This window comes from Zeugodacus cucurbitae, chromosome 2 (assembly GCF_028554725.1).
Source record: "Zeugodacus cucurbitae isolate PBARC_wt_2022May chromosome 2, idZeuCucr1.2, whole genome shotgun sequence".
In the NCBI taxonomy this organism is placed as follows: Eukaryota; Metazoa; Arthropoda; class Insecta; order Diptera; family Tephritidae; genus Zeugodacus; species Zeugodacus cucurbitae.
Window position 1 is genome coordinate 54,494,154 of NC_071667.1, and position 22,216 is coordinate 54,516,369.

At 35.1% G+C, this 22,216-nt stretch overlaps 2 protein-coding genes across 2 annotated transcripts; one reads left to right on the top strand and one right to left on the bottom strand.

The window, feature by feature from the left end:
• Positions 1-18,136: 18,136 nt before the first annotated feature.
• Positions 18,137-21,531, top strand: LOC105209415 (probable Dol-P-Man:Man(7)GlcNAc(2)-PP-Dol alpha-1,6-mannosyltransferase). Its single transcript, XM_011179803.3, has 8 exons — positions 18,137-18,732; positions 18,806-18,938; positions 19,002-19,175; positions 19,249-19,402; positions 19,492-19,636; positions 19,743-19,969; positions 20,032-20,277; positions 20,338-21,531. Exons 1-8 carry the CDS (start codon positions 18,607-18,609, stop codon positions 21,383-21,385), a joined length of 2,253 nt encoding a protein of 750 aa, XP_011178105.2. The 5' UTR covers positions 18,137-18,606; the 3' UTR covers positions 21,386-21,531.
• Positions 21,420-22,025, bottom strand: LOC105209414 (cytochrome c oxidase subunit 7A-related protein, mitochondrial). Its single transcript, XM_011179802.3, has 2 exons — positions 21,865-22,025; positions 21,420-21,803 (listed from the first exon to the last, which is right to left on the bottom strand). Exons 1-2 carry the CDS (start codon positions 21,880-21,882, stop codon positions 21,504-21,506), a joined length of 318 nt encoding a protein of 105 aa, XP_011178104.1. The 5' UTR covers positions 21,883-22,025; the 3' UTR covers positions 21,420-21,503.
• Between the last annotated feature and the right edge of the window lie 191 nt (positions 22,026-22,216).

Consider the following 22,216-nt stretch of genomic DNA (forward strand, 5'->3'; position numbering starts at 1 on the left):
TTGCTTCAACACACCAACATAAAGCTACAATAATTCTGTACACAAGCACACACACAATTATTTGCGCTCTGCCTTTAAACATTGATCGCCTTGTCTCGCATTTAGATATGTATCCACATGTATGTATATGTGTGTATTGGTGTGTCTTTCTCGAGTGAGTGTGAGTCATTTTGCGATCGTATTGGATATGCATGTTCATGTGTGTGTTCGCTTGTGTGTTCTCAAAAAGAGCATTGTGTTTGTGTATCTGGTCGTCGCGGCTGTTTGACTGCTTTGAATGGCTAACAATACGCAACCGGGCGGAGTTAATGCTTGAATGGCCAATCTGAAGCAAGTAAGCGTATCCGCAGCGTTACGCCGAGTGCGCGATGTCATGACTTTTTAGCGTCATTGCGCTCGCGTCGCGTCGAGTGACATTGTAGGCGGAGTAGATCCAACTCATTCAGGTATACATATCTATATGGAAACATTCAAATGAATATGTATGCGTGCGTATATATATGGAGACATATTTGTACTATATAATCTAAATATACATATCTTCGTAGATATGTTTGTTAATAACATATTAATTTCTTATATATGTAAATATGCATGTATGTCTATCCTGATGCATGTATACTTTTTACAAATAATTGTTTAATTTTTATTATAACAAAATGGATTTTAAGGCTTAACTATTTATTTGTATGTTTTTAATATCGAGAGGTACGTATATAAACATTGGTGTACATATAAATATACTTATATATATAAATAGCTCTATTCCTAGTTGGAGTCTCCTGGCCGCAGTTTTCCGCTGTTGTATGCTCTGCTTTGCTGCATTTCCAAATGCGTTGAGCCGTTTCGTCTTGGTTGGTTAGTATTAATTACGAATGCAAAAAGAAATAAAATATATTTATACATACACACATACGCTTGTACTTGTGATCCTGTCACTCTACGTTTTGATGCGATCGAAGTTTAATGATATGATTGTATAATTTCGCGATCTATAAATAAATATGCGAATAAATATTTTGCTGTAGACGAGTAAATTTATTTGAATAAGCAACATGTTTACACCCGCAATTTCCATAAAAATCTCTTAATGTACTCAGTTCAGCATTACCATAATATTATTATATATAATTCTTATATAAGGTCTAGTAAAATTAAATCAATTATTTTCCCAATATATTAATTTAGTAATTTGGTAACGTGCCCAAAGGTAAAAAGACAATGTTTCATTATTTTATTCAGAAATTGAAGTCTAATCTTCTTTTATTTTGGGCCATAACATTTAAAATCTCTTCCTCCGTCACGTCTATATCTCTATGGATATTCAAGAGAGCCATTGCGTTCAGGCGTGCTTCTCCAGTTTTATTTCTTAAATATGTTTTAAGCCTGCGAAGTGAGGAAAACGAGCGTTCACTTGAAGCGACAGATATAGGGATTGTTGCTCCAATCTTTAAAAAACGATGCACAGTTTTGAAAATTTTTGCATCGCAACAATTCAACGCGTCTAAAAAAGTTTTGGATCTCTTTGTTTGATTTAACCAGTTCCTGAAAATATATTCAAAATTTTAGTTAGAAAATATAATCTGAAGAAAAGATTTTTAACCTTTTCCACATTCTAAATTCAACAACGAAATCATCGGGATCTTCTACATCAGCGGTTAAGTTAAAACACTCAAGTATTTTTTTGCCAATAAAATAATTTTTATACTCTCGCAACAAAAGTTGCTAAAGAGAGTATTATAATTTTGTTCACATAACGGTTGTTTGTAACACCCAAAACTAAACGAGTTAGATATATGGTTATATATACCAAAGTGATCAGGGTGAAGAGTGGAGTCAAATCCGAATGTCTGTCTGTCCGTCCGTCCGTATGTGCAAGCTGTAACTTGAGTAAAAATTAAGATATCGAAATTTCGAAAATGAGCAAAATCGGACCACTGCCACGCCCACAAAATGGCGAAAACCGAAAACACATAAAGTACCATAACTAAGCCATAAATAAAGCTATGGAAATAAAATTTGATATGAAGGATCACACTATGAAGAGGCATATTTGGATGCAATTTTTTTGGGGAAGTGGGCGTGGCCCCGCCCCCTACTAAGTTTTTTGTACATATCTCGCAAACCAATAGAGCTATATAAACCAAACTTTCTGCAGTCGTTTTTTTAGCCACTTCCTTATACAGTCCAAAAATGAAAGAAATCGGATTATAACCACGCCCACCTCCCATACAAAAGTTAGGTTGAAAATAACTCACTAACGAAAAACAAAATTTCATATAAGAAATGGCAGATGGAAGCAGCACTCAGATTTTTTTTACTAAATGGAAATTGGGCGTGGCGTCGCCCACTTATGGGTGAAAAACCCATTCTCCCTCGTTCTCAGGAACTACTCGACCGATTTCAATGAAACTTGGTTTGTAATAGTTTTCTTACATCCCAATGATATGTTGTGAAAATAGGCCAAATCGCTTCACAACCACGCCAACTTCCTATTTACCAGAACTTTGAAGACGATCTGAATCGTTTACTTTACAATATATAAAGTAAGCACTAGTGAAGATATCGGTGCAGAACTTTGCACAAATACTATGTTAATAGTGTGGCAGGCCCATTTTAAAAATCGCCGAAATCGGACCATGGGTTTTTAAGGCCGCATATATCGAACACGAGGACCTCGGTGCTTCTAACCTAATATTATGGTTTCCAACTTTCAATGGACTTTATACAATATATATGAGGAATATGTGGGTCAAATTGTGTATTATATAATATAAATAAAGTTAAATAAATAAATTGCAAGAGTATAAAATCTTCGGTTACACCCGAACTTAGAACTTCCTTACTTGTTTTAATTTAAATTTATTTCACCACAGTTTGCTCATGGAACGAAAACTGAAAGTCATACTAAATTAGTTTTTATTTTTCCTGTGTTATGATTAACAATAAACTCTAAAAAAAAAAAAAGAAACCTTATTGGTGACTTTTCAGTTCAGAACTAATTTTCAAAAGAAGTCCATTTTCGACTCACAATTCCCCTTAAATCTAAAAAAATCCAGTTCAGCAGCCACAGAGTTATAAAGCAAAGTCCAGTTTATATTTTTCTGGTTTTTTTAATTGGCCTACATTCTCACAACTTTTTAATACTATCCAGATACAATAGGTTTGTTTTTAGTTTAACATTTTCATAGTTTCAAAAAATTAAATTCTATCAGCAGAAAAGTATCAAAATAATCCGTTTGTGAACAAAACAGTATCAAAAAAGATACAATTGCATCAAAACGGCAACGCTGTTAGTGACTAATGTATTCATTTATTTTACATATTCATACATCGTCGGCAGAAAGATTGCTTTGAAAACAACAAATTACAATTTTTCAAATGACTATGTAGAATTAAATTCTGTTATTTAAAAATTCAATTACTTTGGGGGGGGTTTTGGTTCGCCCCGGGTCTCCCGTTGTTTAAATGTAATTAGCCGTATTTTACAATTTTTTCGATGACGCCCAAAAATCGCGCCAGGTGTCTGAATTTTTTTTAATGATACATTGCAAAGTGGTTCTGTAGCAACAATTTCAAGTGAAAATGGTAGTGGTCATTTAATTGGACAATGGTAAAAAAAAATATCAGGAAATCACTGGAAATACTCCAGGAGCAAGACCACAATGCAAAAAGTGATAAAAAATAAATAGGAAAATAGTGGATTAGACCGCGCCAATATCAGGCCGCCCAAAGGGCAACTACAGCTCACGAAGAGAACGAAATAAACATAGAAATGAAGAAAGACCCCACTGCTTCAGCGCAATTTATTCAGAAAACTTTCCGATCAATGTTTCAGAGCGAACAAGTCAAAGGAATATTCGAAAGGATTGTTATTCCAGCCCCTACAAGATTAAAAAGCCTTTCATTCATGCTTTTGTCGTTGTTAGTATTTGTCTTTTCCAGATGTTCGCGTGTTTTGCAACAAATAGTTCAAATATACAATATTTAAAATAATATTTTTAATTATAATAATATAATATACCCATAAGCAAAATAGAAAAACAATCAAAGCGATAAATTTCACTGCTTAAACGATATACTCATTTTGCTGTTTACATTCATTGGATAGACATACTTTTGTCGGACACTGTATGTGGAATCTGTTCCCGAATTACCTCAGTCCCTTAACACTAAATATGACGATTTTATTCAAATTACGAGAAACGTATATAAAATATATGTATATAGTGATAATATCTGAATAGAAGATATCGCAATATTATTAAATGAGAATGTTTCAGTTGGCATTATGATGGCATTCGTTCGTATGTACCTTCCCACTGCATTAGCTGATGTTTGTCGGTTAGATTGAATTTGATGTAAATATCTCGGATATTAAGCAACATGTTCGGTTACATTCTTACAACTTACGCTAGACTAAATAAAATATAGAGATTGAATCCTTGGCATTATACAATTTCACCTAGAAAGAAAAGAATGAGTTCATAGACTTCTTAGTTACCAATTTGTAAAGGGTCAAACCATGCATATAAAATTCGTCATTCATGACGGTATTTTTAAAGGAAAGGTATTTAGTATGTATGTATGTAATTGGCGTTAAACCGCTTAGCCGGTTATAGCCGAATCGATGAGAGCGCGCCACTCCTCTCTTTCCTTCGCTGTTCGGCGCCAGTTGGAGATTCCAAGTGTAACCAGGTCGCTTTCCACCTGGTCCCTCCAACGGAGTGGAGGCCTTCCCCTTCCTCGGCTTCCTCCGGCGGGTACTGCATGGAACACTTTCAGAGCTGGAGTGTTTTCGTTCATTCGGACAACATGACCTAGCCAGCGTAGCAGCTGTTTTTTTATTCGCTGAACTATGTCAATGTCGTCGTATAACTCGTACAGCTCATACAGGATGATGGGATCATGTGTAGAAGTTCACGTAAGTGAGGAAAGTTTTTGATTGTCATTCACTTGGGAGTGGCCAGAAATGATTCTTCTCCACATGATTCAACCCGTTTCTGCGGTTGTGCGTAGGGTTTGGGACCCACCACATAAAAACGAAGTACAAATGAAGGTATTTAGTAAGCTATCTACTTATCTTCTATTGGAGAAAGAGCGTAGTCGACTAAATTTATCTTGCCTATAATCCATTCTGTATCACCCATTCCTTTTTATATTTCTGTTGTTAAGAGTCGTGTTCACGATTTATTCGTTATGTAAATTAATATCTCGACGCAAGATCGCTTTTCTATTTAGTTTTTTTTTTTATTATATAACGCTATCAACTCAAAAGTTAATGAAAAATTTCTTGGATGCTTTGCTATTTGTCGACGTAATTTTAAAATTCTTCTAGTAAAACTTATCTAACATTGGGTTATTACGGAGTGATGGAACTTAAAAAAATTAATGGATTAGATGCAGAGAATTAATAACATACGTGTGATATGTAAGGCTAAAACCTCAATAATCTCGACTACGCATGAATTGCCTTAGAGTACTAAACTTAGATAGAATAATATCAAAGTTCCATGACATTTCATCAATTTTTTTTCAAGTTATTGGGTTTAAAATAACTCTAAATACCCGAAAAACACCTTCGTCGTTTTATAAAACATTATTTCCTGATTAAAGAAGCGTTGATGCAGTGCAATGGCTGATAAGCGTTACGGCAAATATGACATAGCATATTCAATGGTCGAGTACTGGACAAGGCAATAAGGAGATATAATAGTAGAATGGTTATTTTTGTCGGAGAAGGTCGTCCAAAGCCTGAAAACACAAAAGTCTGTCGGCAAGTTTTTACCCAGAACATTTTTGGATTCACATGAAATTAGAATCGCCGAGTAGCTTGAACATGGTCAAACAATCAGTAAAGAATTAATAGTATACATAATTTATACGTCGAGATCAAGGCTTCAGAACATCGCAGAACAACCTTAAAATTATTTCAAATGTACATATATAATTTTAATTTTTACTATAACAATTTATTTTAATTAAAGTCCAACAAAGGGTGTTTCATTGCAAAATAATTGGCAGAAAATGAAAATGTCTTCGTTTTACAAAAAGTTGAGTAGTGCAAACAAATTGGCTAACAATTCTCAAGCTTTGAAGTCACCGATGAAATGAACATGAGTGACAAAAGACAAGCATAGCAAATTAATATAATTTTTATTGTGCTGAGACAGAGCATAAATAAACAGAAATCATGCCAAATCAGACAATTACAGCGGATGCGGAAATTTGTACATGTGTCGCCATATAAATACAAATGTACTATAAATTGTAAACTCGAAAAGGGTCCTTCAATATACACTTCTATATACATACGTATTTATGTATATGTATGTATGTTTCATATAGTTCAAGGAAAAGATATGCGGTAAACGCGCGAGTCAAATATCAAAAGAACTGAGGCAAGAAAATCGACACATACCAGTGTCAAGCGGCCAACCTCCAAAAATATGCACATATACATACACATACTTGCGCAACGGCATATGTAATACATGTAGATAAGTAGTATGTAAAAATTTTAATATTTGTCTTTTATACATTTTCACTATTTTTATCTGCTTGAATATATGCATACAGTTTGTGTTCTCACACCATTCAAGTGCCAACAACACACACACTCACACAAGTCACGGGTGAACGCTGCGGGGTGCTGCCTGTCACTGCCTACTTGTACGGAAGCGTCAAATTGTCTACGCTCGCAGGAAAATGCTCTACTTACCAACAGTCAGATAATGGCACTCACATATAAAGTTGTGAATGTACCGTTCCAACCATGTGTTAGCTCATCGGTGTAAGTAATAAAGTTATAGATCATTGCATGATTAGTGTGTCGGGCGTAGAGTGTCCACTTGAGCGGCGGCCCAGTTGACAATGGAAGTTAGACAATGAGTTATAGTTGTAAACTAACACTTGTAAGTGGCTCGCTCTCGTACGCTATGGCTCAACTCCCGCACCTGAATAATGTTACACAACACATTTCACATGAACCTTTGTAAATACATATGTTTGTATGCAACACTCGCGGCTTGGACCGTTTGGGAGCAATGCATATAATTGTGAGCATGACAAAGTGTCAAACCCGCAATTGAACATTACCAAAAACAACAATTGCCGCTAAGAATTTATGTCAACGCCATGTGCGTTTCAACTCCACGCACAGAATACCAACAAAGAATAAAAATATAAAAAAAAACAAAAACAACATAAGTTTGGAAATGAAAACATTTCGGCGTTTTTGAAGGCAAATGTGCTCTGGTTGTGATTTTGGCACTGACTTTGGTGACCAACGTTCTGTTACTTGCTAGTTATGTTATTTTAAGGAGCAAGCGTCGCAACCCAACTGAAGGAAGTGTCTCGATCGCATTTCATAAATTTATTTCATCTGCGACGACGGTGTGGGGAGAGGAAATTAGGGCGATATGGTTCATAAATTTTAATCTCTGTAAAGTTTCTGGGGACTTTTATGTGCCGCCTGAGATTATGCTCTTGTTCGTCTTTTATTTATTTTCAAAATAATAAAATTTGTTGACGCAACAAAATCAAAACTTGTACGCAGTTACTGTCGTGGCAATGATTCGTATCCTTCAATGTCAAGAGTTTTTTGTGTGCATATAAGCTGTTATATACAATTATACTTATACAATTACCAAGCTTGATATTTTTTGAGTTATGAAATTCTAATTTTGAAAATTGCTATCAGAAGGAGTAAATAATTGTCTCAATCTGATACCACCTATCATATAATTTTTAAAACTATTTTATTATAGAAATTTATCATATGAATTCAAATTTCATCGAAATGACAAATATTTGGGTATGAGGTATAGACAAAATTATCGACTGGCTACACAAAGATATCACACAGAGAAAAATTACGAGAATTCACACACGAGGATGGTGCTACAGTTGTGAACTGGTGCGTTATCATGATGGAAGTGCAATTATTTTTTTCCAGCATTATTTCATGCAAAATATAACCCATATTCAATCGATTGCCAATATTGCCGCTAGGATTGTGTACTTTTGTCACGTTATCCTCCGCGATCAAAATAAATGAGCTCATTCGGCTTAACGGGTTAGGGGTAGTCAAGATTTTCGAAAAATCAAATATTTTTTGGCATTTTCGTTAAGTTTAATATCTTAAAAATATACTCTGAAAATTTTAAGTTTTTCCGATAATTGCTGTTAGAGTTAATCAACAAATAACAACGAGCGCTCGGACACTCCAACACGCCAGTGCGAAACTTTAAATGCTTTTTTCTCAAAACTATGTTTTTTGAACTGGTGACAACTGTAACTCGAAAACCGCTCGGTAGATTTTAATGAAATTTCTACAGCTTTTAGAATACTTAATAAACTCAGGAATGAACCTAAGATAGTTTTTTCAAAAATTTCGATTTTTTAACTTGATTTTTTCCCCAAAAATTTAGAAAAAAATTTCCTGAGGCCGCCATTTTGTTAAATTTTGAAAAAAGTTCGATCATGCCCATGATTATCTATTTATAAAACTAATTTTTCTATCCGATTGATTTTAGATGAATCTCCAAGGACATATGATTGTCACCGCAAGGACCTATTTTTGAAACTGGGTCAACACAGACAGCTATAACTTTGGAAATTATACATTTATTTTTCAAATTTTCGTGACTTTAGGCCAAAACATTTTTGTCCGGTGACGTTTTTTTTATATAACTCGATGAGAAATGTTTTTAGAATAGAAAAATTCTACCTAAAACATCAAGGAGAAAAGAAATTAAGTACAATATATTCAGAACATATATAAATAGAGCTAATTGACACTGTTTTTCCGACAATTTTTGAATACAGTGGAACTTCCATAACTCAAAGATATCTATAATTCGAACTTTTGAATTGGTAATAGCGTTTAGAAATCAAGTTTCACACAAATTCCCTTCCATAGCTCAAACTTCCTTAACTCGAAGATCTGCATAATTCGAATTCTTGAATTGGCAATAGAAGTAAAATTTCATAAAAAATTTCCCGTAAATCGAAATTTTCGACCAGCGCATAATACAAAATTTAAAATTTTACTATCGACGCAGAATCTTAAAAGAGCCTCTTTATATGTATAGGAAAATATTACACTATAACACTATAACTCGAAGTATTTTTGGGGATTATGGTGCCTCAAGTTAGAGAAGTTCTACTGTATTTTGTAGATAATTGCATAAGTCCGGACTATCAGGTGGAGGAATACGCACGCCCATTCCAGACCAAAAATACTGAAACTTCTGGCGAATCACTATAGATGAAGTCTAACGGAATATTATCATATTGACCATTGCCTAAGCTGGCCATTTCTGAGCGATTTCTTTCTTCAGGCGTCGAAATAGTTGATTCATCCCATCAAAAACATATCAAAACATTCCTGACCGTCAATCCCGGCTTGGCCAACATTTATTCCGGCTCATCGCGATTCGATTGCGACTTTTTTCGCTTGACTTTGTCGTAAGTGAGTTCCTAGCAATCAAAAAAGTGCTTTCATGACAGTCCGACTCGATGAAACCAAAATTGTCTGTTACAGTATCATGATCATAAACACTATACATTAAATTTTTAATAATATTTTATTATAAAAAAAATTAAAGAAAATTTCCATCAATTAAGTTTTAAATGTAAATAAAAAATAGAAATATGTTATTTATAATAACATGTTTTTCCCATTCAGACACCATTCATATATTATTTAGCATCACATTTTGTTGAAATAGCTGCTAAAAATTTTAGCAATCTAAGTGTTTCGCTAAATTGCTTCTTTGAATTCGAAAATATATTTGTAATTCGGTTAAATTAACTTAGCAGTGTTAATTTTCCTAACTTGAAACAGAGAAGACCGCCATCGTGAACTGAAATGCTAATAACAATAACAACAAAATTCATAGGTACCACAATGCTTACATACATATGTAAATACAACAACATACAACCTTCAACCAAACAAATTTTAGGCGCAAATGAATTGCCGAAACATTTCTAGCCACTGTTTTCCTTAGCGTTTCCCTTCGACCGTTTCAGGCAACGCCACCAACCCAGCAACCGCAGCTACTGTTTGGTGTGTGTATGTGTACTCGTACATGCTTGTCGGTGACACCTGCTGAACTGTCGATTGCAATAATTAAAAACAAATAAGTAAACACATTTTTGTTGTTCAACTAATTGAAGTTCAAATAACTGATATTTTTACTAATGGCACCAGCCGGACCACCCAGAAAGCAAATGTTGGTAGCGTAACTTGAATTCAATTCAACAACGGCAGCCAATATAAGCATTGTACATATATATGTGTATATGTATATGATTGTTAGCGGGTAGTATTAAACCGGTTTTGTGTTGCAGCAAAGTGAATGAAGGCATAGTGTCCAGCTTTTTGGGGGTTTTCCAAGCACAACATCTTCAAAAACATTTCTTATACATACATATGCATGTACATATAAGTAAATTTGAATAAATAAATAAAATAAATATTGATCGGCGATTGGTTGTTGAATTTGCTGTGATTGAAGCGAAGCTCACCTCCGCGGCGTACGAAACACTCTCATTAGCGCATGGCTGGAAAGGGTGGGCGGGCATTATAAATATGCGTCTTTATGTGGTGTTAACTTGCTTTCAAGAGGATATATTTATATTTTATTTATTATATATGTATATAATTGCGTTTATGTCAAATTTATCTGAGCCAATGATACCTCTGTTGAAAACCCGAAAGATATAGGTCTTTTTATTTTAAAATTAAAATTTAGGGAATTGTATAAATTAAAAAAGCACTCATTCAAGGTCCTGTCAATTTGTCATGCTCAACTCAGATGTATAAATCCTTTGATCATTGCAACAAAAATTGTCAGCAATCAAAAGATCAAAAAAGGGAGATACCACAATCTGTGCCAGTTATCGTAGGATAAGCCTCCTAAATATCGCCTATAAGGTTATATCGAGCGTACTGTGTGAAAGACTAAAGCCCACCGTCAACAAACTGATTGGACCTTATCAGGGTGTCTTTAGACCTGGAAAATCCATAACTGACCAGATATTCACCATGCGCCAAATCTTGGAGAAGACCCGTGAAAAGAGGATCGACACACACCACCTTTTTGTCGATTTAAAGCTGCTTTCGACAGCACGAAAAGGAGTTGTCTCTATGCCGCGTTGCCTGAATTTGGTATTCCTGCAAAACTAATACAGCTGTTTTAGTTTTCGAGAGGAAATTTTTGTGCAAGATTTACGGTCCTTTAAACATTGGCAACAGCGAATACCGCAGACGATGGAACGATGAGCTGTTTAAGTTATTCGACGACATTACATAGTTCAGCGAATAAAAAGACAGCGGCTATGCTGGCTAGGTCATGTTATCCAAATGGACGAAAACACTCCGGCTTTGAAAGTGTTCGATGCAGTACCCGCCGGGGGAAGCCGAGGAAGGGGAAGACCTCCACTCCGTTGGAGGAACCTGGTGGAGAGTGACCTGGTTACACTTGGGATCTCCAACTGGCGCCGAACTGCGAAGGAAAGAGAGGAGTGGCGAGCTAAGAACTTAAGAATATAAAGTTTTTAGTCGAATGTTTATTTTTCAACCTAAAAATTGCTTACTCGGCATTGATTTCCTTTTACTCGCGAGTGAGGAGATTTAATGTTTTCTCCACAGTGTAAAAGGATTGAATTATTTTACACTGTAATGCTCGAGTAATTTCATTTAAATTTTAATAGAGTTGATAATATGCATCAAGTTTTCTAATTTGTTTGTTTTTTTTTTACGAATTTTTCATTATTTCGAGCCAAGACCCATACCGCGTTTGAGGATTTTTCATCCTTCATACGTTGTATCCTTAGATAGCCGGTTACAGCTTCCAGCTTACCTATGGCTCCTTGTTTCTCCCTTAGTATCGCTGGGGCTCGATGTCATTGCTTTTTTTCGCTATTGTGGTCTCTGTTGTGGAACTTCATATGTTTCTAACACTCAACGCTAGACTAGCTAAAACTAAATAGTTTGACGGTCTGAACCTTTTAAAGTCGGTCTAATGAGTCAGTCTCTAATAGCACGGTAAAACCAACGTTTTTTCTTAAGAGCGACCGGTTTTGGAAGGTATCGATTCTAATACAGTCGAATTAACCTCCTGGCTTTAAATTGCCCAATGTGCACGAGTCGTATAATACGGTGTATTAGGGGTTGGCAGCTTCTGCTCACGGTTCTCATGTACTTGCTGACAGACATCTCATCTGCTAAGATGGCTGATACAGAGTGTCTACTTTCGCAGGTGAAAATAAAGAATCGAAAATCCCCGATTTTGTTCTATCTGTATTCCATATAAAGGATTAGTTTACGTACATAGATAGCACCATTTTAAAAAGATTCTTATAACGATTTCTGAAGGTACAGCAGAGTCACTTTGGAGCAAAGTCCTTAAAGTCTACGCTGATCTTCTGAGAATGCTGTAAGGTTTTTGTCTTTCCATATAATATTATAATCTGTTGACCAGAGGCTGAATTAAATAAGAATACAAAACAAAAACGGTGGTTTCACTATCCGGTCCAAACTGAATGCCTTCGGTGTATGAATAATTAAATATTTAAGAGCGTATTTATTATATTCGGTGTGTACTACACAAATAGTGATTATATTTATAGTGAATAGAAATATTTTAAAATGTTTTTATTCTTGTGCAGATTGTGTAGAATGTAGAAAATCAGCGCGCTGTAGACATTTTAATTACTTTTTGCGCATAAAATATTTCACAAAAATAATTCCTAATGAAAACAATTGCAAATCTCATGTGCAATTAAAGAATTTCCACCGAAAGGGCATGAAACTGCTGAAACCGTCCTAAACGGCAGCAGCAATAGCCGCAGTGTGTGGAGCAACGCCAACCGCACCATCAGCTTCAGTTGGCAAGTTCTGCAGCGGCCGCCATAGCCACCAACACCAACACAAACACCTTCGAAAACATCCGCCTTGGGGAAAGTGTGTGTTTGCTTGCGAAGGCGCACGGCGTTGCGTCAATATGGCATGCTGATGTTGTGACGTGGCAGAGCGCTGCGCGTTGCAACGGTAAAACAGCAAAATGCAGCAGCTAGAGGATGGCGACCAAAAGCCACTCAGTACGGGGCTTCACGCTCGATACACTTGAATGAATGAACGCTTCGACGGAATTCTGATTTGTGGCTGCATATGTTGTGCCCGATAGTGTGGCGGCGCGATGAAGATCGACAAAAGCCCGCCATACGAAAGCATGGACCACAGAAGCGGGATGCGTCGGCATTGCCTGTTGCTCGGCAATATTTCACATTAGCCATTGCGGTGTTTTCTTTGGCAGCCCATCTCTATGTAGTATGGGTTCATATATAAATATGTATGTATGTGTTTGAAAAGGTGAAATCAAATGAAATTATAGGCGAATCAAGCAGGAAGAAATAGCAGCTTAAGAGAATCATATGCGATAGATAGAAAAAAACTCTGTGGTGAAAGTATGCTTCGTACAGACGACGCTCACATATAAGTAAATATAAATATATGATTTTCAGCGTTACTGTAAATGCAAACAGTCGTCACGCCGCCATACAACGGACCCGAGAACAATTTGCCTAGCAGTCAGCCCGTTGAACTCGCCGAAAATTGGCTGCGGTTGTTGGATTCGAGCGTTCAACGCTTTTTCCGCATCGTGATATTCGATGATAGACGCGTTTTAGATGCATAAAATTGCTTACTATAAATAAAATTTAATGAAATACAATTCTTTCTGCCACCAACTAACCATTCCAAACCCACCCAACTGCCGCCCTTTACCTTGTGGCGCAATTTGTCACACACATACACCCATGCTTTGTGAGCATAGCGGTATAAACATATGTAGGCACTAGAGTTAATTTTTTAAATTATTTTCGAATCGTTTTTAAATTTATATTTAAGCGTGCCGTTGTCGGCATAAAGTTTTCCTGCTTCATGTGTCTCAGTTATTGCCATCTTCTATCGTTTATGAGTTATAATGCGCAATTTGACGGCGCTAAGTGATGCGAAACTATTTGGTATAAGAATATCTGCGGTAAATATTTTATGATTTCGTTGCGGAAGATAAGAAATTATTTGTTTTGCTTTATTTAGAATTTCTATGACACAAGGAATATGTAGATCACTTAAGGGGTTAGGTGCCTTTCAGAGGTTGTACAAATGGGTATTTTCATAATTTTTTTTTAATATGTGCAATCAGATCTAAACAATTCAGCATATCAAAGATGCATATTGAAATGGTATTTTGTGAAATACTTATTTAAAAATTACGAAAATTCAGCCGTTGATACCTCATCTCTCACGACGTGTCCAAAAAAAGCTCTTGCCGTGGACAGCATAACTCATTATTGCTTCATCCAAAATCAATAAATTAAACATATTTCGCTAGTACTTGAAAATCTCGTCATTTAACGAAGGAAAAAACTATTAAAATTTGAACTTTTGACAGATTTTTAACAAATACTGACTTTTTTGTCATAATTCCCATAAAAAAAAATAAAAATCCTTCAATCAGTAACTAGATAATCTATATTACTATTATAAAGAAGAATGATTTGTATGTATGTTTGTATTGAATAAACTCGAAAACTACTGTGCCGATTTCAAAAATTATTTCACCATTGGAAAACTACATTCACCCCGAGTAACATAGGCTATATTTATTGCTAGAATCTTAACTTTCTGGAAATAGTTCCCAGGTGGAGGTATCAAAAAGACTCCGTGATGGAGAATCTTAATCTGAAACTGAAAATCGTCTTCCAAGTCATTCTCTTCGCATCGCAATCGCGTGCCAGAGAGTGGAGTAACGACTGCTCGCAGCTGCTTGCTGAACAAAATTTCAAAACCTGCCAAGTACGCGCTTGAGCGTCGAGTACGTAGCGTGTGCAACTGCTTGAAGAAAACAATATTAGAAATATACAAGCTCGCACTAGACCGTCGAACTCTGAGCTTTTCCAACGTCTGAATAATCAGAGAAAAAGACAACGGCCACAAAAGACTAGAGATCGTAATTAAGTTTAAGCTCAAATAATATATAATTTCATGTTCGAATTGTCCTCATTTTACTTTTTTTAAATGAACTCGCGCCAGTATATACATATGTATGGGAGAGTGTGTATAAGTGTGTAAAAACATATAACTTTTGAAACGTTTGTTTAAGCCCGTGCGAAGTCGGAGTGGTCTGCTAGTATTATATAAAAGATGTGCGCAAAATTTGAACAAAATCGCTTCATAATTTTTCGAGAAATCGTTTCCACCAACTTAAAAAATTTAGTTTTGAGATAAACGCGTTTAGAATTTTAAATTGTAACTGCCTTGGCCTGATGGGCGGAACTTCCAAAGGGTCTATATTTTAACTCGGATCGATTTGTTATTTTTGAAGAATGTTTTAAACATATTATACTATTTAATAAGACAAAACGAGAGCTTTGAGCCCGCCACGGCTGAAGCAAAGATCCATAAAAAAAGGTGAAAATTTACGGGGTCAAGGTGGTTACCAATTAAGGCTTTAAATATTTTCAAAATGTTTCATAGTGCTTTTTAAAGAGTACAGTAGTATTTTATAATTCAAAGATGGAAGGAAGAAGATTTATTCATAATTGGTGAAATTTTGGCCTTTTATTAAAGAGTACAAATATTGATTGATCGTTTAACCATGATTTAGCGAACAGCAAGGAATGAATAAAAGATTGTCGTGTTGGAATGCGTACACGGCGGAGATTCCGTAATGGTGTGGGCTGCCTTTTGTTATGCAGGAAAGACCCCAATATGCTATATATCGACAAAAATGAATGCATCGATTTGAACTTACTCGATGATAAATTAATAGAATTTCCAGCACAAATTGTCGGGGATAATTGGACTTTCCAGCACGACAATGCTCCAATTCACAATGCAACTCTTACTAAAACGTTTTTCAAGTACAGAAAAATACCGCTTTTGGATTGGCTAGTAAAAAATCCAGATTTGTACCCTATTGGGGATCTATGGGAAATATTATTCGCTAAGGTTTTTTAAAATTGACGCCAATATAATACCGCAAAAGAGTAAAAATGACAATACAGCTAAAATAGACTTAAATCAGCATGACGACGCTAAAATGTTTGTTTGATTCAATGTCATCACGTCTTAATCAAGTCAAAATTCATAAAGAAAAGCTAATTAATAACTGATAACCTTAATTCATCAAATGCACATATAAATATTTTCTATCAAACACATTTTTACTTCTTATTTTTTTCGCATATAATTATGTTCCGTGATTAAAACCAAACGCTTTCTTTAGTGTCTGAATAAGAACTCAATTTTTTACTTTATTTCATTTGCACTTATCCTATCTTAGTTTTAAAGTTTAATCTCAATTACTCTCTTTACATATGTATCCTCTTGTTCTCTTACTCTAATTTCTCTTATTAAACTAAAGTAGTTAGTTATTACAATAACATATGTAATTTTAATTATGTAAATATAAATGTAGATATGTTTGATATGTACGTGTATGGATAATATTATATGTGTATGTGGGTGATGTGGATGCTTACATTACTATATACATACTAAAGGAATTTCAATTTATTTTTGCTATGTGATCTAACTATAAATACAAATAATTAAACAAAAAACAAAACTTCGCTAGGGCCTTTTATTTTAATTTTTTAATAGTTTGAAGTCGTGCACATATAATTTCTTTACTTAGGTAAAAGATTGTCGTGTTAGAATGCGCATAGTAAAGACATATCGTTATTTTCGAATTGAAACATTCCGATTTTGAAAACGTTCTTATACATACATATGTATGCGAATCCATTATATCATCCCTCCGGTTCTACTGCTGTCCTCCATTTTGTTTCAGCCGAATTTGGCTCTTTACCAATCCTTATCCATTGATTGCGGTTTATGAGGAGCAGTTTTTGATGACGCAGTGGAGCGACGACGTCGAAAGGACAAGGCACGTACCAGAAATAAGTCAGTATAAATGGAATAATTTCTTTTATAAATACAAAAGTTTAAATTTCAACTTTTCGTACATAAATACATAATTATGTATGTACTTATCTCGTGGCCGGTGGTATATTATTTAGGATAATCAAAAAAACTCTCAGCGAATGTTTATTATTGTCAATGTTGTTTTTTTCTATCTGTCTATATATAGTCATATAAAGAAATATACCTCTTTGTACCTACTTATATATGTATGTAAATATATAAGTATTTTTGTCTCCATATAAGTAGCTGTTCCTTCTTTTTTTCGTATTTGCAGACATATCTACTCTTTTAAAGCCATATTCGCTATTACACCGTTACGCAACATTTAAATACGAAATGTGCGCGCTAAGCAATAAAATACACTTCAACTTCGCCATTAACACTTCGGTGCTCCGCACACATACGTAATAAAAGTAAAGCAGCTAGAAAATCAAAGCTAAAGGGCATATGCACTAAAGGGGAAATACCCTTGCAAATACTGAGGCCAACCGTTTGGTATAATTTTCATAGGAAAACATAAAGAACCACTAAATGTAGTTGCTTAATTCCACTGTAGATTCTGTGAACACTAATATTTCAATTTTAATTTTATTTTATATTTAAAGAGAATTTTGGAAAACGGAAATATTTTGAAATATGTATTTTTTCAAAACATAATACTAAAATAAAATCAATATTTATATGCTTGTATATCAATATGTATACAGATAATTCCGTATTAAAGGTTTTATATATTTTTTTACATTTACATTTATATTATATTTTTTAAATTTTTTTTTATATTTTTTTTTTGCTAGTTTCAACATAACCTACGTTTTTATCTATATCCACATACCCAAGTACATATGTATTTAAATGTATGTGTGTGTACATAAATATAATATAATGAAAATTTTAAAATTTCCATCAATATATGAATATATATTAATATTCAATAATAATAATAAATAGTTTATTTTACTTCCTTTATTATAAAGTTCACATCCTTTCGTTTCCTCAAACCGAAGACATATCCTTCCGTTTCCTATACCCGAAGACATATTTCAATTTACCCATCGAAGTCATTTCACTCATTTGGAGAGCGGCAACTCTGCGTCTATTGCTAAACAGCTGTTTCACAGCAGCAACAACAAAAATGATGCACAACATTCAACACACCGTCAGCGACGTGGAATTGACAAAAACTAAATTTAGAATAATAAAGTCCATATATTGGAAAAATGGCAATAAACAGCACATCGGCGTGATGTTAATCGCCAGCGTATTAGTGTAAATGTCAGGGAAACAATAGATTAACAAATTGTAGGAAAAACAAAAAACAAAGTGTTAAAGAGTTTCCTGGAGTCAAAGTTCTGCACAGGTGCCGCTCAACATCGTAGAGCTATTCCGCATAGATAAGCGAACGTAAATTTTATATGAATATAGCATAGTGGAAAATTCGGGAATCGTATTGTGGATAAAATGCCATTATGTAATTAAGTTAATTGACCATCGATACGTACACCGTTAATTACGCTTCGCGCGGATTGTTATTTAAATAACTACTTGTGGCTTTAAGTCTTTACTACATCGGTATTTAATTGGAAACTAGTCCAGCTACGATGGATTCATTATTATTTTTAACGGCTGCGGCGCATCTGTTTTACACGCCATTCACAAAAGTGGAGGAGAGTTTCAATATGCAAGCTATGCATGATATTCTATATTTAAGACAAAATTTTACGCAGGTTTGTTGTATTTTGGAAATTACAATGACAATACTAATTTGTAATAATTTTTAATACATTCTACTTCGCACAGTATGATCATCATGATTTCCCCGGTGTGGTACCGCGTACTTTTCTCGGTCCGCTTGTTATCTCCATATTGTCCTCACCATTTGTTATACTTTTTGAAACACTCAGCATGAATAAATTTTGGGCGCAGTATGTTGGTAAGCATGCGTATAATATGTTCGTATTATAACAGTACCTAATTATTGGTTATACACTTGCAGTTCGTTTAGTTTTAGCCGCGGTAGTAACTGCCTCATGGCACAATTTCCGTCGTGTGATAACCAAACAGTTTGGCACAGATGTGCGTCTCTGGTTTACCATAATCACACTGACACAGTTTCATTTCATATTCTATATGAGTCGACCATTGCCTAATGTTATAGCTTTGCCCGTTGGTAAGTTGTCACTGCATACAATTATGTATTTTATATATAAATGCTTAAAATTGTTTTTTTATCTGTTTCTTAGTACTGTATGCGCTGGCATTTTGGTTACAAGGCCAAACGAAACCCTTCATTATATGTTCCGGCATCGCAATATTGATATTTCGTTCAGAACTTTTAATATTCTTGGGCCTTTTACTAACTTATGACTTGGTTTATCGAAAACTTAGCATTTCAAGGTAAACTCAACAAACACACACTACAACTCGCTTTGTACAATCCATCCAATACTTTTATGTTTAAAAAATATATGTTAATACATTTACAGCGTACTAAAAATAGCATTACCCGCAGGTTTAGCTATTTTGGTCACAACCATTGTTTTGGACTCGTTTTTCTGGCGTCGTCTCTTGTGGCCGGAGGGTGAAGTACTCTGGTACAACACAATATTGAATAAAAGCGCCGATTGGGGTGTATCCTTTGAAAGTTACAATTTGTTTTGAAACGTATACCAAATAATTCAAAATTAGTTTATTGTTATTTTTCGGCTTTTCCTTGACTTAAACCTTTGACTTACAGACTTCGCCGTTTTTATGGTATTTCTATTCAGCATTACCACGCGCTCTTGGCGCTTCAATAATACTGGTGCCAATAGGTTTCTGTTTGGAACGGCGCATACGTCCATTAGTGCTGGCGGCCTTGGCATTTGTACTCATCTACTCAATCCTACCGCACAAAGAGTTGCGCTTTATTGTTTATGTGTTCCCTGTGCTCAATTTGGCGGCTGCTTGTGCCTGTACACGTTTGTACGAAAATTGTTATATACTATAAATATTGTTCTTCTAATAATTTGTATAATTTTTTACAGCTGGCTGAATAGCGGCAAATCATTGTGGCATCAAGTACTTGCATTTGGTGCAGGTGCGCATTTATTAGTCAATATACTTATAACGGTATTCCTTTTGGTTGTATCAAGTACCAATTATCCAGGTGGTGTGGCATTAACGCGTCTGCATCGTCTGGAGGCACAAACAGCTAATGTGTCCGTGCATATAGCTAATTTAGCGGCACAAAGTGGAGTTTCACGATTTTTACAAATCCGTGATGACTGGCAGTAAGTTGAGACTAAATTTTATTCGTAAATTATTTACTACATATTCGTACTTATTTACAGCTATTGCAAAAATGAATCGATAACTTATGATGCTCAGCAGACGCGTCATTACACACATCTCTTGGTGGAAGCAAAGAATAAAAATAATGTGCAACTATGGTCAACACTGCAGCAAGAGTTTGAAATTGCAGAGTTTGTCGATTGTTTCAATAATATTGGCATACAGTATAGCTCATTGGTACCAATACGCATCAAGACCAAACCATGCATAGCTATTTTAAAGAGACATAAACTTCCTGTTGATGTCGGAACTAAAAAGAAGACGAAAGACGAGAAAAAAGCGAAAAAGAAGAGTAAAAAGTCAAACGAAATCGAAATAGAAACCGTTGAAAGCACCCTTAATCGATTTAATGAAGACGTAAAAGACAATGAAATTCCCAAAGACTTGCACAGCTTAGAAAAGGCAAAAGATGAACCTATTGCAGAACCACTACAATTTGCAGAGGAAGTGCAAAGCACACTTAACGATATAGTAGATGCAAAAGCGTCGATCGAGGACGGTTACGTGGAGGACTGGACATTGGAAGTGGTGGACGATGAAACGTTCGAAGAACCAATTGAAATTCAAACGAATGAAATACAACCAGAACCTAACATTGAAGAACCTATTGAAGTGCACGAATCTAAAGAAACATCTGCACAACAGTCAGATGCTGACATACAATCAGCTGAAACTGCTGATCAGCAATCGAAAGACATAAACTTCAATGAACTGCACAATCTGGCGCTAGGTAAGGTGAATCGAAAAACGTTGGCAACCAGACAGAAGATTCGACAACTCATCGAACAGCATTACCGTTCGAAAGGACGTCAAGTTGAGAATTCAGCCGAAAAAATTGATAAACGTTCCACCAGTGGAAATTTGCCAGCCTCGCGCCAAACAGTTAAATCCATTATAAAACAGGAACGCATAAAGGAGATGATCGAACAGATCGCCACCATGGACTTGACACGCATGTGTGACCTGGAGCACATTTCTACAAAAGACTGTCTAAAGCAGGTTATCGACAAACTGGACGCTGATGATAAGTTAGTGAACAGTAATTGAAAAAAAAATAAAACATTTTTGTTAATGGAGAAGAGTTGTTTGCTAGCATGAGTGTTCGCTTTCTCATTTTTGTATTTATATTAAGTAAGTTAATGTTTACCAGAAAAAATCAAAAATTTCAATAAATTATATACATTGCGAACATATGAATTTGTAACAGTAATCCAAGTATAGCCAGCCCCCATGTGGCACGATATAGCATTACGTCTCTACTGCCACCCTTCAGATGTATAGGTTTGCCATTGTCCTTTTGGAAAAGTTTTTGCATTTTTCTGATTTTCTCTAGACCAGGATTTGGTTTCTTGGATGGACCCGGACTTCCAGCACAAGAGCTACCACCAGTCGTTTTGCTTGGACCACTGGCAAATCTTGTGGACAACTGTAACAAGCTGCGACCATTGCAACGATGCAGTGAAGGCTACAATTGCAGTTATATAAATTACATGGCATTTAATATTGCAAAATATATCTGCGCTTACATAAATCAATCTGAACATCCTAATAACCAAGATATTGCGTTACGAAAACAATAATTAATTTGAAATGTTTGAAATATAATTGATTTATACTTCAATGCCTACAAATGTTACAAAAGAATAGTTGTCAAACATACTGCAATCCAAAGTAGTTTAACAAGCAACTTTTTCCCATAAATCATGTTAGTTTCCAATTGCTCCTTTTGCGAGGTTAATAAGCTAAAAGACCTGGGAGATGTAAATACTACAATTTTTAACTAAATATGGCTTTGCAAGGCTGTTAACAAAATTCGCAAAATATAATATAACATTTTGAAATTCCAGTATAGACACAATAACTTTAAGAGATACTAAT